Source organism: Gorilla gorilla, chromosome 20 (assembly GCF_029281585.2).
Source record: "Gorilla gorilla gorilla isolate KB3781 chromosome 20, NHGRI_mGorGor1-v2.1_pri, whole genome shotgun sequence".
Taxonomy (NCBI): domain Eukaryota; kingdom Metazoa; phylum Chordata; class Mammalia; order Primates; family Hominidae; genus Gorilla; species Gorilla gorilla.
The window spans coordinates 15,220,584-15,247,952 of record NC_073244.2 but is presented as its reverse complement, the minus strand read 5'-3'; the positions used below and the strand labels follow the sequence as shown (position 1 = coordinate 15,247,952).

Sequence of the window (27,369 nt, the reverse complement as noted above, 5' to 3'; positions counted from 1 at the left end):
TTTTTTTTTTTCCCGAGGCAGAGTCTCACTTTGTCACCAGGCTGGAGTGCAGTGCCATGATCTTGGCTCACTGCAACCTCCGCCTCCCAGGTTCATGCGATTTGCCTGCCTCAGCCTCCTTAGTAGCTGGGATTACAGGCGCACTCCACGACGCCCAGCTGATTTTTGTATATTTAGTAGAGACAGGGTTTCACCATATTGGCCAGGATGGTCTCGATCTCTTGACCTCGTGATCTGCCCACCTTGTCCTCCCAAAGTGCTGGGATTACAGGCGTGAGCCACCGTGCCCGGCCAAAGAGAGAGATTTCTAAAAATTAAAGAATGGCTGGATAACTCTACACAAATAGAATAAAAATAGATACCACTTCCTGAGAGATTCATTGTCTTTGTAAGGACTCCAGGAAGGGTGACAAATGTCCATCAAAAGGTGATATTGTAAAGTGATGACAAGCTGAGCTGCCACTTGCTGTTCATTAAATGTTGTTTTTTCCTCCTTCCCCAGTAGACACAACAGCTACATGGAAGCAGAAAACCTTACAGAACTATCAAAATTTCTCCTCCTGGGATTCTCAGATGATCCTGAACTGCAGCCCGTCCTCTTTGGGCTGTTCCTGTCCATGTACCTGGTCACAGTGCTAGGGAACCTGCTCATCATCCTGGCTGTCAGCTCTGACTCCCACCTCCACACCCCCATGTACTTCTTCCTCTCCAACCTGTCCTTTGTGGACATCTGTTTCATCTCCACCACAGTCCCCAAGATGCTAGTGAACATCCAGGCACGGATCAAAGACATCTCCTACATGGGGTGCCTCACTCAGGTGTATTTTTTAATGATGTTTGCTGGAATGGATACTTTCCTACTGGCTGTGATGGCCTATGACCGGTTTGTGGCCATCTGCCACCCCCTGCACTACACGGTCATCATGAACCCCTGCCTCTGTGGCCTCCTGGTTCTGGCATCTTGGTTCATCATTTTCTGGTTCTCGCTGGTTCATGTTCTACTGATGAAGAGGTTGACCTTCTCCACAGGCACTGAGATTCCGCATTTCTTCTGTGAACCGGCTCAGGTCCTCAAGGTGGCCTGCTCTAACACCCTCCTCAATAACATTGTCTTGTATGTGGCCACGGCACTGCTGGGTGTGTTTCCTGTAGCTGGGATCCTCTTCTCCTACTCTCAGATTGTCTCCTCCTTAATGAGAACGTCCTCCACCAAGGGCAAGTACAAAGCCTTTTCCACCTGTGGATCTCACCTCTGTGTGGTCTCCTTGTTCTATGGAACAGGACTTGGGGTCTATCTGAGTTCTGCTGTGACCCATTCTTCCCAGAGCAGCTCCATGGCCTCAGTGATGTACGCCATGGTCACCCCCATGCTGAACCCCTTCATCTACAGCCTGAGGAACAAGGATGTGAAGGGGGCCCTGGAAAGACTCCTCAGCAGGGCTGACTCTTGTCCATGACAAATCAGGGCCTCAGAACTAAGAGGACACACTGCGTACCCCTAAGGCAAATGTGGTGGGTTTAAATATCCGGCTCTTTTTCTCTTTTAGAAAATGTGCTTGATGTGGGATTTTTGGTTGTTGTTATTGGTTTGTTTGTTGTTGTTATTGTTATTGTTTTTGAGACAGAGTCTGGCTCTGTCACCCAGGCTAGAGTGCAGTGGTGCAATCTTGGCTCACTGCAAACTCCACCTCCCAGGTTGAAGCAGTTCTCCTGCCTCAGCCTCTCAAGTAGCTGAGATTACAGATGTGTGCCACCACACCCAGCTAATTTTTGTATTTTTAGTAGAGACAGGGTTTCACCATATTGTTCACGCTGGTCTGGAACTCCTGACCTCACGATCTGCCCACCTCAGCCTCCCAAAGTGCTAGGATTACAGGCGTGAGCCACCATGCCTGGCCAATGTGTTTCTTTCTTTTCTTTTCTTTTTTTTTAATCAAAACAACTATGATTTTGCTTTTGTTTTTGTGTTAGCTTCTCCTAAAAACTCCCTCTGTAAGCCCTTTTTGACTTTTCTTCCCTAGATGTTTCCCAAAAGTTCCATCTTTGATCAGTTTTCTTACCACCCTTTCTGAGACTTCTAATTTGATGTGTATGGCACTCCCAATATCAAGTGCTGACCTGGTTTCCTCAAAAATTATCCTTTTGAATGTTGATGTTCCTCACCTTAGTATAGTTTTTTCTTGTCCTCTGGATAGGAAATAAAATGAAAATCATAGATTAGTCGTATAAAATGTTTACAATATCAGGACAGTGCTTGTTGCTTTACATGTATGATGTTATTCAATCCTGAAAACATTTCGTGAGAAATTTTGTCTCATTCACTGCATTTCCCAAAGGAGGAGACTGAGATGGAGGTAGAGTATATCCTAACAATCTGACACTTTGCCCACACTGTCTAACTTTGCCATCCTACTTTCCATAAAAACAGTGATATAAAATTATCGGGGCACAGTGGCTCACACCTGTCTTCCCAGCTACTTGGAGGGCTGAGGCAGGAGAATCACTTGAGCCTAGGAGTTTGAGGCTGTAGTGAGCTGTGATCGTGGCACTGCAATCCAGCCTGGGTGACAGAGCAAGACCCTGTCTCAAACCAAAAACAAACACAAAAGCAAGAATGATAATGTGATTTTCAACTTCAAATTATGACTCTACATTTGAAAGCCGGTTGGATCAAATGGTTCATAGTAATATACTGGCCAGAATGAGTCTGACATGCTATCCCTTTGAAATATAAGCCCTATAAGCCCACAGAAATCAGAGCCGTGGAGTCTGGGAGCACACACCCCTTAGGTGTCTCACTACAGGTGATGTTAGGCAGGGCCAATCTTGTTCCAACTCTTGATTTCTGGGCTGTTGTATTCTATATCATAAAGATATTATCATTTTGATAGTATCAAAAGATATTATCATTTTTCACTGATTTGGAATGCATACTAATCCTAATTTGCATCTTGCAAATTTGGTAGCCAGTATTTTCTGTTTATTCAAATACCTTCAATAAATATTTGTCTTTGAAATAAAACTCAGGTGGCAGAGGTTGCAGTGAGCTGAGATTGTGCCACTGCACTCCAGCCTGGGCGACAGAGCAAGACTATGTCTAAAACATAAAATAAAATAAAATAAATACAACAAAATAACTTAGAAAGTATAATTGCATTGTTTGTAACTCTAAAGATAAATAGTTGAGGGATAAATACCTCATTCTCCACGATGTGGTTATTTCACATTGCATTCCTGTATCAAAATGTTTCATCTACCCCATAAATATATACAGCTACTATCTACGCACAAAAATTAAAAATGTTTTAAAAACATTTTTAAAGAAAAATAAAAGTAGAAGAGGAGAAAAGTGAATGACCATTGAAGGAACAGGGCTTCCTCTTCTCATTAAAACCTCTTCTGTCCTCTGAGTTCCCACCACCAAGTTTCAGAGACAGTGACAAACCACATCAGATTTTTTTTTAATTTTAAAATGAAATGGGAGTCATATCTGCAAATCCATTGAATGAACCATGTAAATAAAGAAGAAGCAGGCCTTCCATGAGAAGAATATGTTGCTACTTTTTTTTTTTTTTTTTTGAGATGGAGTCTTGCTCTGTCGCCCAGGCTAGAGCACAGTGGCGTGATCTTGGCTCACTGCAACCTCCATCTGCCGGGTTCAAGCAATTCTCCTGCCTCAGCCTCCCGAGTAGCTGGGACTACAGGTGCACGCCACCATGCCTGGCTAATCTTTTGTATTTTTAGTAGAGATGGGGTTTCACCATGCTGGCCAGGCTGGTCTCAAACTCCTGACCTCGTGATCCACCCGCCTCGGCCTCCCAAAGTGCTGGGATTACAGGCATGACCCACCACACCCGGCCACTACTTTCAGTCTTGAAGTTCAGATTTATGTTTCTAAGGAGGATTTTCTATTTTACTTTCTATACTCCTTGCCTGTAATTTGAGATTTTATGCATTGGTAATTTATGTTTTTGCTAAGTTGGATAAGACCTTAATTTTTTCTGTCTGATTGATCTATGTTGGCATGTTAGAAACTGCTGATCTTTGCAGCCTAACTTGGTAATTTTATATATTGCTTAAGCATTTCCCCATATCTAACAAGACTGCAATCAGATGTCAGCCGGGGTTGCAGTCATCTTGTGGACTGACTGGAGAGGATCTGCTGTGAAGCTCACTCACATGGCTGTGTGTAGGGTTTAGGTTCTTGCAGGAGGATGGCCTAAGGCCCCTCAGTTTGTTGCCACAAGGGACTCTCATGGGGCAGCTCACATATGCCAGCTGAGTTCTGTCTGAGTGCAGGGAAGCAAGGGACAGAGCAACAGAGGCCAGGCCTATCCTTCTACCAGGACGTGGGTCTCTAAGCACCCAAGACCATGGAGATTTCCCTCCGCCTTCCGGTAGAGTTCCTCACCATTCAAGACATTGTACTGTCAGAAAAATTCCATGCTGTAGAACTGGCACATGGACAAGTCGTCCTCTCCTCTACACTGGATATTTCTACAGACTTAACAATGTTCTCCTGGACCTTCAGACAAAATAAGCCACCCTGGTTCTCCTTCGCCACAAGCTCTCAGCCCAACATCACAATAAGCTGCTGCAATTCTGCACCTAAATTCAGCAAGTGTTCCCAGCAGCTTCTGATTGTTGCTCATCAAGAAAGTGCTCATCTCACTTCAGGCGGAGAACCCCCTAGTGTAGACTCTGTGTTGTGTGTTGTGTGTGTGTGTGTGTGTGTGTGTGTGATCACCTAGTAAATTCTTTAATGAAATGTACTTTCTTTTGGCCTGTCTTTATTCAAGTAGATAAAATAGGTTGTATGGAAGTTATGGAGTTTTTGTTTTGTTTTGTTTTGAGATGTCTTGCTCTGTTGCCCAAGCTGCAGTGAAGCAGCTCAGTCACAGCTCACTGCAGCCTTGAATTCCTGGCCTCAAGTAATCCTCCTGCGCCACCATATCCAGGTAATTTATTTTATTTTATTTTTTTGTAGAGATGGAGTCTTGCTATGTTGCCTAGGCTGGTCTTGAATTTCTGGTCTCAAGTGACCCTCCTGCTTCAGCCTCCCAAAGTGGTGAGATTATAGGTATGAGCCACCATGCCCAGCCAGATATTATGGTTCTTTATAAACTTTCACATTCCACCCATGGCTCAGAGGTGAGGTACTCAACAATATTTGTCATTGACTGATATGATAAATGTAAATATATATTCCAACAAGTTGAATGTGGAAGAAAGGATGCTATTTATCAGTGTATCAATAAATACTGAGGTAAATATGAGGGCACAAACGATCAAATGACAGGAATGTAGAGGTAGATTGGATCGGAAGATGCTGGGAGTTGGGAGCTTTTAAAATGTTTGGGTACTAGCAAAAATAGTGTTCTAATCAGTACATTTGATATGTCTCCTCAAACAGACTCTTAGTTATTATCACATCTCTACAGATGAACTTGTTCAATAGAAATATGTTTTGTTTTACCTGGGCGCGGTGGCTCATGCCTGTAATCCCGGCACTTTGGGAGATTGAGGCAGGCGGATCACAAGATCAAGAGTTCAGGATCAGCCTGACCAATATGATGAAACCCTGTCTCTAATAAAAATGCAAAAATTAACTGGGCATGGTGGCATACACCTGTAGTCCCAGCTACCCAAGAGGCTGAGGCAGGAGAATTGCTTGAACCCGGGAGGCAGAGGTTGCAGTGAGATGAGATTGTGCCACTGCACTCCAGCCTGGGCAACAGAGCGAGACTCTGTCTTAAAAAAAAAAAATAAATAAATAAATGTTTTGTTTTATACTCAAGGTCACAGTTTGTAATATCCAGTTACTTCTATATTCTGAGAATACCCATTTAAAATTAACTTCTTTTACATTTTTTTAACAAATGTAGTGACAGGGTCTCACTATGTAGCCAAGCCTGGTCTCAAACACCTGCCTTAAACTTTCCTGCCAAATCAGCCTCCCAAAGTGCTGGGATTACAGGCATGAGCCACCATGCCAGGCCCTAAAATTAACTTCCTCAATGTAATAATAGGGGCTATCATTTCAAGGGAAACTAACATTTGACTGGTTAATGGCACCATGATATAAAATCATTGCATGGCCTTGGAAGAAAAGACTACTGCAATTAATTTGCTGCTGAGGAACATGGGGTTCAGAAAGGACCTTTGAGTTATCAAAAGTCCCACGTTTAAGAGCCCGATATATGACTGATGAAGGGTCCATAAATCCCACATTTTTTGTACCATCTGTATATTCTATCCCGATTGAAGTTTGTCACATTGCTTTTGGTTGGCTACTGTGAACCATCCAAACAATCCAAACACTTCCCATCACAAGGTATTAATCCATCATAGCACTCTTCTAAATATTAAAATAAAAGTGCCAACAACAAAGCATTACCAGTGGGGAGAGTCCACCATGTGACATCAAAAAGCAGCATTAGGCCAGGCACGGTGCCTCACGCCTGTAGTCCTAGCACTTTGGGAGGCCAAGGTGGGTGGCTCACTTGAGGTCAGGAGTTCGAGACCAGCCTGGACAACATGGCAAAACCCCATCTCTACTAAAAATACAAAAATTAGCTGAGCATGGTGGTGTGTGCCTGTAGTCCCAGCTACTTGGGAGGCTGAGGCAGGAGAATCACTTGAGCCCAGGAGGCGGAGGTTGCAGTGAACCAAGATCACGCCATTGCATTCCAGCCTGGGCAACAGAGCAAGACTCTGTCTCAAAAAAAAAAAAAAAAAAAAAAGGCAGCATTAATGTCCCACGTATCAAATTCTTTGACTATCATTTATGTGAAATAAAGGAGAGTTCATATTTGCTGGTGACATGGACTTTTGGTAGCTCAGTGTAAAGTAAAAGAAGAAAACCCTGAAATTATTTATGATGAAATTGGTGATTTAACAATCCCTAGACATCATTAGAGTCACACAGCAACCGGAAATAGGGCCCTGCCACTTAAACTTCAGTTGGACTCTCTTCACAAAGACATATGTTTTAAAAGCAGGTTTATTTCATCAGCACATTTTAAAAATATTCCCCTTGCAGACAACTCCAGCATACTTTTGTTCCTCAGTCAAGGTTAGGTCAGGAATAGAAACCAGGGCTGGGCACGCGGCTCACACCTGTAATCCCAGCACTTTGGGAGGCCGAGGCTGGTGGATCACCTGAGGTCGGAAGTTCCAGACGAGACTGGCCAACATGGCAAAACCCCGTCTTTACTAAAATTACAAAAATTAGCTGGGCATGGTGGGCGGTCCTTGTAATCCTAGCTACGTGGGAGGCTGAGTCAGGAGAATTGCTTGAACCTGGGAGGTGGAGGTTGCAGTGAGTCGGGATCACGCCACTGCACTCCAGCCTGGGTGACAGAGGGAGACTCCATCTCAAAAAAAAAAATAATAAATAAATAATAGAAACTAATCTAGTTATTTTGAATAACTAATCTACTTATTATGAAGAGAATTGAACAGAGGGAGTTGGCTTGATTGTTACTGCAGGACAAAGGCTAAAGGACACAATGTGGTAACAGAGACAGTAACTGAAGGCAGCAGCCTCTAAACACTGACGCAGGCATAGGGGTATACTAGAAGGTGGTCGCGAAGTATACCGAACTTTCAGTGTAGTGAAATTTAGTGTTCATGAAAGTCTGTAACAAGAACACCAGATGGAAAACAGAGCAATAACTTCAAGAGCCCCAACCTAGCATGAAAGAGCTGAGTAGAGAAAGGCGGGAAGGGAACAGAAAGACAATGGCTTAGAAACCAGAATAATGAGAACAATATAAATCTTCTCTCCTAGCTACTTTGAAATATGCAATCAATTACCACTAACTAGAATTCCCCTACTGTATTAGGAAACGCTGGAACTTATTTCTTCTATCTAACTGCATTTTTGTACCCTGTAAACATCTTTTCATGCTCCACTCCTTCCTTCCCTTACCAGCCTCTAGTAATTACCATTCTACCTTGTACCTTCACAAGATTCACTTTTTTAGCTCGTAGGTATGAGTGGGAACATGCCATATTTGTCTTTTCATGCCTGGCTTATTTCACTTAAATCCATGTTGCTGCAAATGACTCACTTTCATTTCTTAAAGGCTGAATAGTATAACTTTGTGTATCTACCCCACACTTCATAAAAAAGAAAGAAAACTAAACAAATTTTTAAAAATCAGTTATAGCATGTGAAGTTTTAGGGATGTTGTTACCGTGTTATCCTTTTCTATTTTCCCTTTCAGTACGCACAAGAGTGAAATCCAAAGAAAATCTATATGTATATAAATCAACATTTTCAACAAATTCCAAGTGCTTACTAAAAATTCCCAGCATAATGACAATCTGTATATTGCTGAAGGATAATGAATTTGAAGAAGATAGTTGAAGAAAATTACATTGTCTAGTGCTGCAATCAGCTCTTTAGTACCTTACCCATTTGAGCTTGATCCCTTGAAGAACTTCATCGTCTGAACTATCACTGGTGCTTTTAAAACCTCCCAGACCCACACAGGTTCAAGTAAATCAAAATCTCTGGGTAAGAGAGCCCAGCCATCATCATTTGTAATCTCCCCAGGTGAGGTCAATAAAAGCCAAGGTTGAGGACTCGTGAAGAAGTTCGTCACACATAGCCTGCTTAAAGTGATTTTACAGATGCAATATGTAAATAATTTCCACACGAACTGTGAAAATTAACTTAAATTTGAAATACAGTAAGTCCTCAATTAACACCCTCAATATGTTTTTGGAAACTGTGAATTTAAGTGAAATGATTTATAATGAAACCGTGTGTTTTTCCTTATCAACAGTATAACTAATGGACTTTGAACAAAACAATTTTACTTGAGGGCCTGCTGTACATCATTTCCTTAAGGTTGCAGTTTCCAAGATGCTATTGACTTTAAGCAAGGACTTCTTATATATAAAAACAGGGTTGTGATTTCACCTAGATACCAGGGTCATTGCTCAGAAACTAAAGGAGGCTGTCCAGGTATACTGGTTTCAGCCATGAATTTTTGCAATAAAGAATTCCAGAATACCTTCACATTCCAATTAAAGACAAAACAATGGAAACAATATTCACATGTAGGGACCAGCCCTACAGGGTCTGTGGGTCTTTCTCCCCGTGTGTGGAGACAAGAGATTGTAGAAATAAAGACACAAGACAAAGAGAAGAAAAGACAGCTGGGCCCGGGGGACCACCACCACCAAGGCGCGGAGACCGGTAGTGGCCCAAATGCCTGGCTGCACTGTTATTTTTTGGATACAAGACAAGGGGGCAGGGTAAGGAGTGTGAGCCATCTCCAATGATAGGTAAGGTCACGCAAGTCACGTGTCCACTGGACAGGAGGCCCTTCCCTGTTTGGCAGCCGAGGCGGAGAGAGAGAGGACAGCTTACACCATTATTTCTGCATTTCAGAGACTTTTAGTACTTTCACTAATTCTGCTGCTGCTGTCTAGAAGGCACAGCCAGTTGTACAGGGTGGAACATAAAAGTGAAACAGGAGCGTGACCGCTGAAGCACAGCATCACAGGGAAACAGGCCTCCGCATAACAGCGGGCAGGCCTGACTGATGTCAGACCCTCCACAAGAGGTGGAGGAGTAGAGTCTTCTCTAAACTCCCCCGGAAAAAGAGAGACTCCCTTTCCCGGTCAGCTAAGTGAGGAGTGCTTTTTCTAGGCACTGACCCTACTGCTAGACCAAGATCCACAAGGGTAACGGGGCTCCTTCCCAGGCACTGGCGTTACCGCTAGACTATGGAGCCCTCTAGTGGCCGTGTCCGGGCATAACAGAGGGCTCACACTCTTGTCTTCTGGTCAGTTCTCACCATGTCCCTTCAGCTCCTATCTCTGTATGGCCTGATTTTTCCTAGGTTATGATTGTAGAGTGAAGATTGATATTGGACTAAAGAGTAATTGCTACAAACTAATGATTAATGATGTTCGTATATAATCATATCTATGATCTATATCTAGTATAACTATTCTTATTTTATATATTTTCTTTATTATGCTGGAACAGCTCGTGCCCTCGGTCTCTTGCCTCGGCACCTGGTGGCTTGCCGCCCACATTCACATGTGAAACATGGAGAGGAATTGAACCTATCAAGCAATAAATATAATGTAACCAAGGGGGAAGGATTTAAAGGTCTTGATATTTTGTATCAAAGCTCTGCCTTTTCCAACCAATACTACAAAAAAGATGCAACAGATAAGGAGATTACATTATTCTGCCCTGCAGCCTCTGCAGGGCACTTTGAATGTCCCTGTTTCTCAGGCTGTAGATGAAGGGGTTCAGCATGGGAGTGACCACCATGTACATCACTGAGGCCACTGCACCCTTCCTGGGGGAAAGGGACACACTTGAACTGAGGTACCCTCCAAGGGCTGTTCCATAAAATAAGCAAACAACTGACAGGTGAGAGCTGCAGGTGGAGAAGGCTTTATGCTTCCCACCTGAACAGAGAACTCTCAGAATGGAGGAAACAATTTTATAGTAAGAGAAAAAGATCCCTAAGAGAGGGAGAAAACCAAATATGGCACCAATAAAATATACAACCATGTTATTAAAGGAGGTGTCAGAACAGGCCAGGTTGAGAAGTTAAGAAGGGTCACAGAAAAAAATTAGAGATTTCCACATCGTTGAAGCAGGTAAGTTGTAACACAATCAAATCGTGCAGCTGAGAGTCCAAAAGGCTAAGAAAAAAAGACACCAAAACTAAGAAGCCACAGAGTCGTGGGCTCATGATGACTTGGTAGTGCAGGGGGTGACAGATGGCCACGAACCGGTCATAGGCCATCACAATCAGGAGCAGACTTTCCATACATGCGAAAAGGATCAAAAAAGACATCTGAGTCAGGCAGCCCACGTAAGAGATGAGTCTACTGTGAGCCTGGATGTCCACAATCATCTTGGGGACAGTAGTAGAGGCAAAACCGATGTCAGCCAAGGACAGGTTGGAGAGGAAGAAGTACATGGGGCTGTGGAGGTGGGAGGCAGAGCTGACGGCCAGGATGATGAGCAGGTTCCCCAGCACCATAACCAGGTACATGGACAGGAACAGCCCAAAAAGGACGGGCTGCAGTTCTGGATCATCTGGGAGTCCCAGGAGCAGGAATTCTAAGACACCTGTGGGATTCTCTGGCTCTGTGTATCTTGGACACAATTGAGAAAAAGAGAATTGGAAAAAAGGAAAGAACAAAATCAGCACCCAGCACTGTGTCTATATTTTGGATACAAGCAATTTACAATTAATGTTTTCACATTTGAGGATCATATACCCTCAGCCATATTTCTCAGTTTTGAAAACCCTAATTTTCTTTTTTTTTTAATTTTAGACTCACAGAATACATATGCAGGCTTGTTACATGAGTAAATAATGTGTCAGTAAAGGCTTGGTGCAGCAATGATCCCAACACCAAGGTAGTGGGCTTAGTACTGGATAGATAGACTTCCACCCCATACACCTCCACCCTCCCCCATAAAGCAGTCCCCACTGTTTTCCCCATCTTTGTGTCTGTAAAACCCAATTTTCTACAAATCCTTTTGTAATTGATTGGTGTGTTAGTCACCTGATTCTGTAGACACTTACCTTAGAGACCCTTGACTGAACAAAGTGAGAAGAGCAAGAACATTTGAGAAAATTCATGATCACATTAAAATACAGCATACTCTTTTCAGTAAAAATATAAAATAAGAAATATTGGCTAGGCGCAGTGGCTCATGCCTGTCATCCCAGCACTTTGGGAAGCCAAGGTGGGAGGATCACTTAAGCTGAGGAGTTTGAGACCAGCCTGGACAACATGGCAAAACCCCGTCTCTACTAAAAATACAAAAATTAGCTGGCGTGGTGGCATGTGCCTATGGTCTCAACTACTTGGGAGGCTGAGGTGGGAGGATCACTTGAGCCCAGAGGTGGAGGTTACAGTGAGCCAGGTTCACACCATTGCACTCCAGTCTGGATGACAGAGTGAGACCTTGTCTTACACACACATACAAAAAGTAAAGAAATATCTTTCCCCATTTAAGAAAAGAAATATTTGTAATTAAAAGAAACCAAAGACATTCAAATATGCCTTATTTCATTCTAATTCAATGCTACAAATTCCTTTGATTTACAATATTTAGAAATATTCTGTAAGACCTAGGACCACATTATTTCAAAGGTAAATTAAAGTTGACAGTTCATAAGCAGACAACATTTTCACATTCCAGTTCTGTTCTAGTGTTTTCATTGTCTTCATGGTTTCTGAATTCACTTTCCTATGGAAGCAAAGCCTCCCTCAAATATGTGGGTTTTCTTTTGAAATTCATTTAATATTCAACTCCTGTCCTTGCTTAGGTGGACTCAGAGTTTTGATAAGTAAGGTTTAGTTAAATGCGCATAATCAAAGCCATCAGTGACTACAAGTTGTCTGTAGTGCGCAAGGCACCTGTGGATGTTTGAGCATTAATAAAAGTGTTTTTTTTCTTGAGATAGAGTCTTGCTCTGTCGCCCAGGCTAGAGTGCAGTGGCGTAATCTTGGTTCACTGCAACCTCCGCCTCCTAGATTCAAGAGATTCTCTTGCCTCAGCCTCCTGAGTAGTTGGGATTACAGGCGGGTGCCACCATGCCCGGCTAATTTTTTGTGTTTTTAGTAGAGACGGGGTTTCATGTTGGTCAGGCTGATCTCGAACTCTTGACCTCATGATCTGCCTGCCTCGGCCTCCCCAAATTCTGGGATTACAGGCGTGAGTAATGCAATTTTAAGAACACTTTTGCATTACTTTCTGTGAGGCTAGACAGATGTGAAAGTCTAAAATGTGTTTCTGTCTAAGCAATAATGTTTACCTTCCCCTCTTCTTTCTGTCTCTTTCTCTCTTTTTTTCTCAGTATTTACAGAGATTTTTGGCTTTAAATATTTATTTTATTCTGTGTGTATATTTTTTTTGTGAAATGTTCCAAGAAATCAAGGGAACGTACATAATATGTATGTACTTTTTTTAAAAAAAGAACTAATGAAATACCCAAGTACCTATCCCACAGTTTAACAAATGCAATAAAACCAATCTTTGGGCCGGGCGTGGTGGCTCATGCCTGTAATCGAAGGACTTTGGGAGGCTGAGGCACAGGATCACTTGAGGTCAGGAGTTTGAGTCCAGCCTGACAAACATGGTGAAACTTCGTCTCTAATACAAAAACTAGCCAGGCGTGGTAGGGCCTGCCTGTAATGCCAGCTACCCGGGAGGCTGAGGCAAGAGAATCACTTGAACCTGGGAGGCGGAGGCTGCAGTGAGCCAAGATCGTGCCACTCCAGCCTGGGTGACACAGCGAGACTCCATCTCAAAAAACAAAACAAAAAAAAACAATCTTTGGGCCAGGCTCGATGGCTCATGCCTGTAATCCCAGCATTTTGGGAGGCCGAGGTGGGCTGATCACTTGAGGTCAGGAGTTCGAGACCAGCCTGGCTAACATGGTGAAACCCCGCCTCTACTAAAAATACAAAGATTAGCCGGGCGTGGTGGCACACACCTGTAATCTCAGCTACTCGGGAGGGTAAGGTATGAGAATCATTTGAACTCAGGAGGCAGAGGTTGGAGTGAGCCGAGATTGCACCACTGCACTCCAGCCTGAGTGACAGAGCAAGACTCAGTTTCAAAAAACAAACAAACAAAAACAAAACAAAACAAACAAACAAGAAAAAAAAAGCACAATCTTCGAAGCCGTGCATCCTTCTATGGTTCCAGGCATCCCAGCCCTACGGCACAGGTAACCTCCAATGTGAAATTTGAGTTAATCTCTTCTTTCTTTATACTCTACTCATATATATATATATATATATATATATCCATATATATCCATATATATATATATATATATATCCATATATATCCATATATATATCCATATATATATCCATATATATATCCATATATATATCCATATATATATCCATATATATATCCATATATATATCCATATATATATCCATATATATATCCATATATATATATCCATGTATATATATCCATGTATATATATCCATGTATATATATCCATGTATATATATCCATATATATATCCATATATATATCCATATATATATCCATATATATATATCCATATATATATATCCATATATATATCCATATATATATCCATATATATATCCATATATATATATCCATATATATATATCCATATATATATATCCATATATATATCCATATATATATATCCATATATATATATTCATATATATATCCATATATATATCCATATATATATATCCATATATATATCCATATATATATCCATATATATATATCCATATATATATCCATATATATCCATATATATATCCATATATATATATCCATATATATATCCATATATATCTCCATATATATCTCCATATATATCCATATATATCCATATATATATTTATATATCCATATATATATTTATATCCCTAAGTAATGAATCATTTAATTTTGCTTTCTTAAATTTTATGTCAACGAAAGTATAGAGCAGGTATTACTCTGTAACTTGCTTTTTCATTCAGTATTTCTGTAGAGTTATATCCACATTTACACACATAATTATACATCATTTTCTTTTTAAAAAATATTATGGGTACATAGCAGGTGTATATATTTATGAATGACATGAGATATTTTGACACAGGCATACAAGGCACAATAATCACATCAGGGTAAATGGGGTATCCATCACCTCAAGCATTTATCCTTTCCTTGTGCCAAACAATACAATTATTGTTAGCTATTTTAAAATGTACAATAAATTATTGTTGATTACAGTCACCTAATACTGGATCTCATTCATTGTCTCTAACTATACTTTTGTGTTGCTTAACCATCCTGCACTTTTCCCCCCACCCCCACTCCCCTTCCCAGCCTCTGGTAATCATCCTTCTACTCTCTATCTCCATGATTTCCGTTGTTTTAATTTTTAGATCCCACAAATAAGTGAGAACGTGTGAAGCTTATCTTTCTGTGCCTGGCTTATTTCATTTAAATTGATGGCCCCCAGTTCCATCCAAGTTGTTGCAAATGACACGATCTCTTCCTTTTTTATGGCTGCATAATGCTCTATTGTGCACATGTACACAATTTCTTTGTCCATTCATATGTTGAACGGATGGTGAACGCTTAGCTGCTTCCAAATCATGGCTATTGTGACTAGTGCTGTAATAAACATGGGAGTGCAGATATCTCTTCAATATATGGATTCCCTTATGGGGGGGTATATACTTAGCAATGGAATTGCTGTATCTTTTGTTTGTTTGTTTTGAGATGGAATCTCGCTCTGTCGCCTAGGCCGGAGTGCAGTGGCGCGATCTTGGCTCACTGCAACCTCCGCCTCCCAGGTCAAGCAATTCTCCTTCCTCAGCCTTCCGAGTAGCTGGGACTACAGGCGTCCGCCACCACACTTGGCTAATTTTTTGTATTTTTAGTAGAGACAGGGTTTCACCATGTTAGCCAGGATGGTCTCGATCTCCTGACCTCGTGATCCACCCGCCTTGGCCTCCTAAAGTGCTGAGAATACAGGCATGAGCCACCGCGCCCGGCCCGGAATTGCTGCATCTTATGGTAGCTCTGTTTGTAGTATTTTGAGGAAACTCCAACTCGTTCTTCATAATGGATGGACTAACTTGCATTCCCACCAACAGTGTACAATTGTTCCCCTTTCTCCACATCCTTGTGAGCATTTGCTATTGCCTGACTTTTTGATAAAAGCCATTCTAAATGGGGTGAGATGATACCTCCTTGTAGTTTCGATTTGCATTTCTCTCTCTTTTTTTTTTTTTGAGACGGAGTCTTGCTCTGTCACCCAGGCTGGAGTGCAGCGGCACGATCTCAGTTCACTGCAACCTCTGTCTCCCAGGTTCAAGTGATTCTCCTGCCTCAGCCTCCTGAGTAGCTGGGATTACAGGTGCCCACCACCATGCCCAGCTAATTTTTGTATTTTCAGTAGAGATGGGGTTTCACCATGTTGGCCGGGCTGGTCTCAAACTCCTGACCTCAAGTGATCCACCCGCCTCAGCCTCCCAAAGTGCTGGGATTACAGGCATGAGCCAACGCGCCTGACCTGCATTTCTCTTAAAAGAGATTTTTATTTTTGATGCCTCCTCTGTGTCAAGCAGGATAGAGACTCTGGAGAATTAGAGATGAAAGAGACTCAGTTGTTTCTGTCACAATAATCAGTACTTAATTATATAAGGACAAAAATAAAATGTCCTGTGGGAAGTACAGAAACAGTAACTTCAGGTCACAGGATATTTCAGTTGAGTGATATAAAGATTAATCTTAAAATATTAATAACAATTTCTAGAATACACGTTGCCTTTACTTTATGCATCCATCACACATAGATCCCACAGGGAGCCCCCATGATCTGCTTAATCAATACTGAATGTATCTGTGTCAACTAGAAATCAACTCAGGTGGCAATGTTGAGTCTCAGAAACACTAACATCTTGCCCCCTGCCACACAGATAAGTGGAATGAACAGGATTAAAAAAAAATTATAGGTTGATGCAAAAGTAATTGAGGTTTTTGCCATTACTGTTGTCACCAACCTAATAAATGATCAGTCTCTGAGTCTCAGGCACGAACCTTTTTTATGTTTCCCAGCTATCAGAAAGTTGTAAGCAGAGGTAAGAGGTCTTAACCACAGGCACATCAGAGGTGCATTTTCAAACTGTTTCCAGATTCCTGAGTAGGAATGAGGCCAAAACTCTGATTTTATTTCTCCTTTCGGGAGGTGGAGAGCTGCAAGGAAAGCCAGGAACAGGGGCAAGGAAGAGATGCACCCTGAAGGATCCTGTGCCAGTTCTTTCTGGGATCTTTGATGTGATCTCAGCTGCCCTTTCTATACTTGATACAGTGAACGTAGCACCCACTGGTCTAGCTGTGGTCTACCAGGAACCCCCTGGTAAGCAGTGAGCACACCAGGGGTCCAGAGTGACAGGGATTCGAGAGGGCAGGCCAATGGATGCAGGAAGAGGCCTAGCCAAATGCCATGTGCAAGGATTTAGATGGCCTGATTCAAACATGGCTTTACTCCTCTCTACTTCATGAAATACTACAAGTTACATAAAAATGCACAGCTCCTTTCCTCGTGCAAAATAATAATAATGTGTGCACTTATGGATTGCAGAAGGCTATGCAGATAAAATGAAACAAACCACATAGAACACAGAACTGGGCGCCTGACATTCAGGAAGCCCTCAGAAAAAGTTCATGATGTCATGGTGACTGTCCTCTTCCTCCTCATCCTCGTCATCAGCTTCATAATCCTTTTACAGTGTTCATGGAATAGCTTAGAGAGACCAATTTTTTCCTAGCTTCAGTGAGATGTCTATAGCAAGTAGAACCAGTGGAGGGAGAAAGTAAAACTTTGAATGAGATTTCGGAGTCCCCACCACAATCAAGAACATAAACTCCACAGTTGTCTGAGCTGATATTTTGCACATTGATGTCCTCCCATCTGCCACTCCACTGTCCTGTTTGTCCTGAGGATGAGGAAAGAAGGCTCCCAACCGTCCCTCAGAACTCACTGAGCTGCGCTTCCCCTCTGCTGGGCCATGACCACGGAGAGCAGGTCCGCTGTCCTCCCTGTGTGGTGCACGATGGAGGCTCAGGCTCCGTCCTCAGGACTGGCAGGAAGACAGGATCAGATATGAGCCTCCTGGTGCAGATGACAGGTGTGGAGCCCACTGGACTGGAAGCTCACACTGCAGGGCTGGAGGCACAGGCTGAGTATTCACTATGGTATGGCCTTGGGGGCTCAAGGCACAGAGCTCCTCATTAGCCAAATTGGCCCAAGTTCCCCAGTCTCTAAGGACTTCCCCATAATAATTCAGGAAGAAGAAGAGAAAAATGAGTGTCCATAGAAGCTTTTGGGCTCTTCCTCTAATCAGGAGAAAGCTTGTGTATATTATTCACTTTTTTCTTTTCTTTGTAAAGATCCAAATGCTTCAATTTTCATCTTTTATTGTGGTAAAATATACCATGTGTAAATATTAAAAAGTATAAATATATATTATTTTATATAGAAGGGTCAATATAAACATTTACAATTTCCACTATTTTTAAGTTTACAGTTTAATGACATTAAGTACATTTGTATTGTTTAGCAACCATCACCACCATCATCTCCAGAACATTTTTATCTTTCAAAATGGAAACTGTGCCCATTCAACAAACTCTCCATTCCTCTCTCTTGCCCACCCCTTGGGGCCACCATTCTGTTTTCCAACTCTATGAGTTTAACTACTCTAGATATTTGATATCAGTGGAATCATACTGTGTTTATCTTTTTTTGAGACAGAGTCTCATTCTGTCACTCAGGCTGGAGTGCAGTGGCGCGATCTCGGCTCATTGCAACCTCTGCCTCCCAAGTTCAAGCGATTCTCCTGTCTCATTCTCCCAAGTAGCTGGGATTACAGGCATGTGCCACCATATCTGGCTAATTTTTGTATTTTTAGTAGAGACAAGCTTTCGCCATGTTGGCCGGGCTGGTCTCAAACTCTTGACCTCAAGTGATCCGCCTGCCTCGGCCTCCCAAAGTGCTGGGATTACTGGTGTGAGCCACTGAGCCCAGTTGTGTTTATCCTTCTGTGATTTATTTACTTCAGTGATGATAATGTCTTCAAGGTATATACTTTTGTATAAAAACCAAAGAGTTGGCTGGGCGCAGTGGCTCAGGCCTGTAATCCCAGCACTTTGGAAGTCTGAGGTGGGCAGATCACGAGGTCAGGAGTTCGAGACCAGCCTGGCCAATATGGTGAAACCCTGTCTCTACTAAAAATACACAAATTAGCCAGGCGTGGTGGTGCGCACCTGTAGTCCCAGCTACTCAGGAGGCTGAGGCAGGAGAATCTCTTGAACCTGGGAGGCGGAGGTTGCAGTGAGCCAAGATTGCACTGGTGCACTCCAACATAGGCGACAGAGTGAGACTCCATCTTAAAAAAAAAAAAAAAAAAAAGAGTTATGTTTGTGCAGTAGAATGAATCATTTTCTTTCATCTTTTCCTAATTTCCCTTCACACAAAGAGTCCACTTAATGGAAACAGGAGGATACTATTTTCTGAGTTTTTTTTTTAATGTGCAACTGAAAAATGTCTACCATCACTTTTTAATGTATTAACCTTCATTATTTGCAGAATCTTTCAAAACCTTTCCTTTCTTATGTGATTTTTTTATACTTTAAATTCTAGGGTACATGTACACAACGTTCAGGTTGTTACATATATATACATGTGCCATGTTGGTGTGCTGCACTCATCATTTACATTAGGTACATCTCCTAATGCTATCCCTTCCCCTCCCCCCACCCCACAACAGGCCCCGGTGTGTGATTTTCCCCTTCCTGTGTCCAAATGTTCTCATTGTTCAATTCCCACCTATGAGTGAGAACATGCGGTGTTTGGTTTTTTGTTCTTGCGATAGTTTGCTGAGAATGATGGTTTCCAGCTTCATCCATGTCCCTACAAAGGACATGAACTCATCCTTTTTTATGGCTGCATAGTACCATGGTGTATATGTGCCACATTTTTTTAATCCAGTCTATCATTGATGGACATTTGGGTTGGTTCCAAGTCTTATGTGATTCTTTATCTGTAAATACTGTTTAAGAAATCCAGATCCCATTCAACGGTTCTGATCAAACACTAACAAACCATACGTTTTGTTTCCAAAGAGTTCTCTGTATAAGAGGAATAGGGCTTCAGTGAGGAAAGAAAATATGGTATGAACAGATATCAAATTGCCTTCACTCTCATAAGTCAGTGTACAATTACTTCATTGTTATATGAAGGAGAGCTGTCCTCACTGTGCAAGGTTGTGAGTATATAGATAATGATATTCATTCTCTGCCCTTGTGTAAATATAAAAAAGAGACAGTCCTTCAGCCATCCAGGATAATGAACAACAGGAGTTCAAATAATTTACTAGAAATGCATTGATCTAAGTGTAGATGATGACAATGATATCTACATTTACTAATTTCTTATCAGGTAAATACATTATCTGTTTAATCCTAGAGTTCCTCAAGCTGAACATCACTAAAAATGATGAATTAGAGGATGTGGAGTTAATAAATATGTTCTGGTCCAGTCAGCAAATGACTTAGATGAGGTAATGTTGAAAATCAAACTTCAACCCTTAAAACCCATATGTTGGGCCAGGCGCAGTGGCTCACGCCTGTAATCCCAGCACTTTGGGAGGCCGAGGCAGGCGGATCACAAGGTCAGGAGATCGAGACCATCCTGGCTAACATGGTGAAACCCTGTCTCTACTAAAAATACAAAAAATTAGCCAGGTGCGGTGGTGGGCGCCTGTAGTCCCAGCTACTCGGGAGGCTGAGGCAGGGGAATGGCGGAGCTTGCAGTGAGCCAAGATCGCGCCACTGCACTCCAGCCTGGGTGACAAAGCGAGACTCTGTCTCAAAAATAAAACAAAAAAACCACATATGTTCAACAATACACTAATCAATAATACATTGATTATGACAGTTTGGCCTTATTGTTCCATTACTACCTATTAAATAGTTATCTAATTAGAGATATATTTCATTATATCTCCCCAGCCAGCCTCTCAGATAGACCATTATCACAGTATTAGATGAACTTGTGTAATAGAAATATGTTTTGTATTGCATATAAGGTTACACAGTTTGCAATAACAGTTTGCTTATGAATTCTGCAATAACAGTTTGCTTATGAATTCTGGAAATTTTCATAAAATTGACTTCTTTTATGTAATAATATATACTAATAATATATACTAAAAATATTTGATGGAAAACTACGTTTACTGGTTCATGATACCATTATATATGATCATTGCATGATCTTGGAAGGAAAAAAAATGATTGTACTTAATTTGCTACTGAGGAATCTGAGGTTCAGAAAAGAGCTGTGAGCTGCCAAAGGTCCCAAATTCAAGAGCCAATATATGGTTGATAAAGTAGCTACAAACCTGACTTTTTTTCTATTATCTGTAATTTCCATCCAAATCAAAGATTGTCATACTAATTTTAGATGGCTATTCTGAAGCATCCAAACTTCTGCCATGTAAGGTATTAGTTCATAGCTGTCTTCTAAATCTTGACATAAAGAGCAAAGGACAGAGCATCACCTATGGGGAGCGTCTACAATGTGATTTCAACAGGCAATATTAATGTACCACTTATCATGTTCGTTGACTATTAGGTGAATGAAGAGCTCACTTTTATTGGTGACATATACATTTAATATCTTAGGATAAAGTTATAGAAGAACTTGATTAAATTATTTATGATGAAATTGGTGGCTCAATAATCCTCAGACATCAGTAGAGCCACACAGCAACTGGAAGTAGAAAACCAGCATTTAAACCTCAGTTAGATGCCCTTCAAAAAGACATATGTTTTATAACCAGCTTTATTTCTTGAGCACATTTAAAAATATTCCAATTGTAGAGAACTACAACATACCTTTGTTCCCAAATCAAAGTTCAGGAATAGAAGTCAATCTAGTTATTTTAATGAAGAGAATTGAATATAGGGAGTTGGTTCAATTGTTACTGCAGGACAAAGGCAAAAGGAAACAATGTAGTAACAGAAACAGTAACTGAAGGTAGCCTCTAAACTCTGAGGCTTCGGGGAGTGAAGGTGTTAGTGAAGTACACTGAACTTTCAGTGTGATGAGCCTTAGTGACCAGGAGTGGAATTACATAAGAAAACTACATGGGCCGGGTACGGTGGCTCACGCCTGCAATCCCAACACTTTGGGAGGCCATGGTGGGTGGTTGGCTTGAGGTCAGGAGTTTGAGATCAGCCTGGCCAACATGGTTAAACCCCATTTCTACAAAAATACAAAAATTAGCTGGGCGTGGTAGCCTGTGCCTGTTATCCCAGCTACTTGGGAGGCTGAGGCAGGAGAATTGCTTAAACTCGGGTGACAGAGGTTGCAGTGAGCTGAGATCATGCCACTGCACTCCAGCCTGGGCAACAGAGTGGGACTCCGTCTCAAAAACAAACAAACAACAACAAAAACAAAAAACCCACATGGGAAATAGAACAGGGTTTTGAGAGTCCCAACCTGGCAAAAGATGAGTACAGAAGAATGACATCAGAACAGAAATACTATAGGTTAAAGACCAACATAATAAGAACCACACAAATCGTATCTCCTTGCTATTTTGAAATATTCCACATTATTGTTAACTAAAATTTCTCTACTGTACTATTAAATACTCGAATTTAGTTCTTCTGCATGGACTTTTGGACCCATATACCAACTTCTCTTCAACCCCCTCCCCATTTTTACCATGCTCTGGTAGCCAACATTCTACTGTCTGCCTTCATGAGATTAACTTTCCAGCTCCTACGTATGAATGAGAACATGCATTTTTGTGCCTTCCCTATTTCACTTAACGTAATGACCTACAGTCCCATCAAAGTTGTTGCAAATGACAAGATGCCATTTGTTTTACAGCTGAATCATATCTCATTGTATACGCATACACCGCATTTTCTTTATTAGAAAGTAAAAATAACACATATTTTTAAATAACCAGTCTCTGAATGGGAAGTCTAGGGATATTGTTACCATGTTATTATTTCCTATTTCTCTTTTTATGTATGCACAAGAAGGAAATATGATAAAAAATCTATATACATGTAAATCTACAGTTGCAGTAGATAAAATAAAAATTCTAAGGGGTGAAAATAACCCAGCATAATGACAGTCGGTTCAGTGTTGAAGGCAATGCATTTGAAGAAATCACATTGCCCGGTGGTACAAAAAACTCCTTTGTAACTGACATTTTTGAGTTTAATCCCTTTGGGAACTTTACCATCTGAACTCTCTCTGATGCTTTGTAATATCCTCATACCCACACAAGTCTAAGTAAATCAGAATCTCTGGTAATGAGACCCAGGCATCAGCACTTGTAAGCTCTCCGGGCAATTTCAATCTAACTCAAACTTGAGGACCAGTGACATGGATCCTCACATACAATCTGCCTAAATAGATTTTATAGATGCAAAGTGTAAATAAATTACAAATGAACAGTGAAAAGCAATATAAATGTGAAGTACAGTAAATTCTCATTTAAGGTCTTCAATAGATTTTTGGAAACTGCAACAATAAGAAAAATGATGTATAATGAAACCAGATTCTTTTTCTCAACAACTTTATAGCTAAACAATGTTAAAGGAAATGACATTATTTGAGGACCTCCTATAATTCATTTTCTTAAAGTCACAGTTTCCAAGAACCTATCAACATTATGTGAGGACTTAACTGTATATAAGAAGAGAGATGTGGCCAGGTGCGGTGGCTCACGCCTGTAATATCAGCACTTTGGGAGGCTGAGGCAGGTGGATCACAAGGTCAGGAGTTCGAGACCAGCCTAGCCAACATGGTGAAACCCCGTCTCTACTAAAACTGCAAAAATTAGCCAAGCGTGGTGGTGGGTGCCTGTAGTCCCAGCTACTCAGGAGGCTGAGGCAGGAGAATTGCTTGAACTCGGGAGGCAGAGGTTGTAGTGAGCTGAGATCACACCACTGCACTCCAGCCTGGGCAAAAGAGCGAGAATCCATCTCAAAAAAAGAAGAAGAAGAAGAAGAAGAAGAAGAAGAAGAAGAAGAAGAAGAAGAAGAAGAAGAAGAAGAAGAAGAAGAAGAAGAAGAACAAGGAGAAGGAGAAGGAGAAGAAGAGAAGAAAGAAGAAAGAAGTAGAATGTAATTTCACCTGGATACCAGGGTCATTGCCCAGAAACTAAAAGAGTCCATCTAGGTATATTGAATTCAATCATGATGTTTATTAAGAACAAAGGATATCAGAATACTCAGCAATTCCAATTAGAGACATAACGAAGGAAGCAATATTCTTTGCAGGTCTAGATATTTGACCTTGCTGCCTTTTCCAACCCATGCTAAAGAATGGAACCGATAATAAGATCATGAGATTAGACTATTCTGCCATGCAGACGCTGCAGGGCACTTTTAATGTCCCTGTTTCTCAGGCTGTAGATGAACGGGTTCAGCATGGGGGCGACAACTGTGTACATCACTGAAGCCACTGCACCCTTTCTGGGATAAGAGGACATGTCTGAACTGAAGTACCCTCCAAAGGCTGTTCCATAAAATAAGCAAACAACTGACAGGTGAGAGCCACAGATGGAGAAGGCTTTATACCTCCAACCTGATGATGAAAACTTCAGAATGGAGGAAACAATTTTATAGTAAGAGAAAAGGATTCCCCAAAATGGGAAGAAAACCAAGTATGGCAGCAAGGAAATACATGACTATGTTGTTGGTGAAGGTGTCACAACAGGCAAGGTGGGGAAGTTGACAAGGGTCACAGAAGAAACTGGGAATTTCCACATCCTTGAAGCAGGTAATTTGTAAGGCAATCCAATTGTGCAGCTGGAAGTCTAAAAGACTGAGAAAAAAAAGACAACAAAACCAGGAAGCCACAGACACATGGGTTCATGATGACTGGATAATCCAGAGGGTGACAGATGGCCACGAACTGGTCATAAGCCATCACACTCAGAAGCATGTCTTCCATGCATCCAAAAATGGCAAAAAGAGATATCTGAGTCAGGCAGCCCGCATAGGAGATGACTCTGCTGTGAGACTGGATGTCCACAATCATCTTGGGGACAGTGGTGGAGGTGAAACCAATGTCAGCCAAGGACAGGTTGGAGAGGAAAAAGTACGTGGGGGTGTGGAGGTGGGAGTCAGAGATGACGGCCAGGATGATGAGAAGGTTCCCCAGCATCATGACCAGGTACATGGACAGGAACAGCCCAAAGAGGATGGGCTGCAGTTCTTAATCTGTACACACCCTGTGTGTACATGCTGGGATATTATTCATAATATCTCTTCAATATTACTGCTAATAATATCCCTTTGATATTACTGCTAATAATATCTCTTTGATATTACTGCAAATAATATCCCTTTGATATTACTGCAAATAATATCTCTGATATTACTGCAAATAATATCTCTTTGATATTACTGCAAATATCAGAATGGGTGTACACCCTGTGATATAATTAATAATATCTCTTAGAAATTACTGCTAATATCACAGTGGGTGTACATCTAGGATATGATTCATAATATCTCTTTGATAATACTGCTAATATCACAATGGGTATACACCATGTGATATGATTCAAAATATCTCTTCGATTTTACTGCTAATATCACAGTGGGTGTACACCGTATGATATGATTCATGACATCTCTTCGATATTACTGCTAATATAACACTGGTTGTACACCCTGTTATATGATTCATAATATCTCTTCAATATTAATGTTAATATCACAGTGGATGTATACCCTGTGACATGACTCATAATATCTCTTCGCTTTTACTGCTAACAGCACAGTAAGTGTACACATTGTGTGTACACTCTGTGATATTATTAATAATATTTCTTAGATGCGGTGGCTCACGCCTGTAATCCCAGCAATGTTAGATGGAACATCCTCCTGTTTCCTGGATATTACAACTACCTAAGGCAAATGTGAATTTAAATATTCTGGCTCTTTTTTTCTCTCTCTAAAAGACATGCCTCTGTTTCCCATTCCTAAAGCACCTATGAAATTGCTTTATATGTTTTTGTATATTTCTATTCAACAACTCCTTCAGTGATTAATTACTTTTATACTTTTCTTCTCTGTACATGGTCATCAAATTTCTGTCTTTGATCAGTTTACTTTCAGCTGTTCTTGAGATTTCTAAAGCATCCTTTAAATCATTTTCATGTCATGCACTGACATGGCTTCCTCAAAAATTATCCATTTGAATGTCGTGGTTCTTTACTTTGTTGTATTCTTGTCATCTCTGTGATAGTGACAGGAGACAGCCAAATACCCAGGCAGATGGGGTGGGTCCCCGGTAAAACCCCACCTTCAAGCCAAAAACAGTCTATAGGCTGAAAGACTGGACTAGTGGTCCCGGATGAAACCTGCGACCCAGAGTGAAAACTTCTGTTCTTGTTTACTTGCCCTTTCCCAACAGATTTTTTATTTTTTTTGAATAATGCCTTTTAGCCAATCGAATGTTGCCTTTTTGAATAATACCTATGGTCTGTCCGTCCCCCATTCTGAGCCCATAACAGCCCCAGACTCAGCCATATTGATAAAGGAGATAGAAAGAAATTATTTTGGCAGAGAGTGAGGGTAAAAGAGTCCTTGGAGGAATTTCCCTAACAAAAAGCAACCCCCAAATCATTTCTTTTCTGACAAAGAGAAGCCTGAAAAATCAAGCTGCAGACATAGATAAGCAACTGCAAGCTTGCATGGGTGAATCCTAGCAGCTGCGCCAATAGGAAAGGGCTACTTGAAAGCCAGACACGTTCAGCATAGAGTCTCCATCTTTCCTTTTCTTTGTCAGCCCACGTGCAGTAAAGACACAGGCAACATGGCGCCGGCCAGGTAGAGAATCCATCTGCATCACAGAAGATTAGGGTGGGGTGTTAAGTGTTAACAGCTCAGTGGGCCCTTTGCCTTTTTGCATGAAGTGGCTGCCCTCCACCAGCGAGGGCAAAGGGCCAGTATGACAGGCTTTTGTATCTGCACTTGTGGCTCCTGAGCACTTTTCCAGCATCTAGGAAAAATGAGGTTGCATGAACGAATTGAAGGATGTTAAATGCGGGAGGGATCTTATGTCCGATCAAAGTGGCTCTCAGGTAAGGGAAGCTGAAAAGGGGATGGGGCAGGCAGGTAATGAAGTCCAGTCATCTCCTGCCGAATTCTTCTCTGAAGTTATACCATCAAGCTGTCCTTCTGAGGTCAAAGCTGCTTCTCTCTAACGTCCAGCCATAGTTTCATCTACTGGCTGAGTCTAGGGTTTTTATAGGCATAGCATGGGGTGGGGCAGGGCCAGGGGTGGTTTAGGAAAAGGTGATATTCAAGCGAGAAAACAGGGATATAAGTTCTCACTTTGGGCTGCAGTTTCAGGCTTTTTGGCTTGAGGGTGGGGTTTTGCCTGGGAACTGCCCTTTTCTGCCTAGAATTTCTCCACCCTCTGTCCCTATCACCCTCAAGGCCCCACTCTTCCTGGGGTAATAGGGCCTGGTTATTTCTACACAATGTGAGAATTCTCCAAAGAGCAGCCCTAGCTTTAGAGCTCCCCATAGAGTTGGCAGAAACTTTCTCAGATCTGCATAAACATCTCTTATGGACTAAATTGCACCCCCCAAAATTAATATAGTGAAGTCCTCACCCCCAATATGATGACTGTCTTTAGATACAGGGTCCTCAGGGAGGTAATTAAAGTTTAATGAAATCATAAGGGTCAGGCCCTGATCTAATAGGACTGATATTCTTAGAAGAAGAAGAGACACCAGAGATATATAACCAGC

The 27,369-nt window shown here is 41.5% G+C and overlaps 2 protein-coding genes and 1 pseudogene across 2 annotated transcripts; 1 reads left to right on the top strand and 2 right to left on the bottom strand.

Moving 5' to 3' along the window:
* The first annotated feature begins 518 nt into the window (after positions 1-518).
* Positions 519-1,457, top strand: OR7D4 (olfactory receptor family 7 subfamily D member 4). The gene has a single exon (XM_004059950.5). The coding sequence runs from the start codon at positions 519-521 to the stop codon at positions 1,455-1,457; it is 939 nt and encodes a 312-aa protein (XP_004059998.4).
* Positions 1,458-10,207: 8,750 nt separating this feature from the next.
* On the bottom strand, positions 10,208-11,144 carry LOC109024060 (olfactory receptor 7E24-like). The gene is given in 2 exon segments (XM_031004553.2): positions 10,208-10,609; positions 10,611-11,144. Coding segments are annotated over 2 exon segments (831 nt in total). The 5' UTR covers positions 11,040-11,144.
* Positions 11,145-23,949: 12,805 nt separating this feature from the next.
* LOC101145427 (olfactory receptor 7E24-like) lies at positions 23,950-25,688 on the bottom strand (annotated as a pseudogene).
* Between the last annotated feature and the right edge of the window lie 1,681 nt (positions 25,689-27,369).

Bases quoted from the DNA above. Each gene is read 5' to 3' on its own strand.
- OR7D4 (XM_004059950.5), top strand. From the start codon at position 519: ATGGAAGCAGAAAACCTTACAGAACTATCAAAATTTCTCCTCCTGGGA.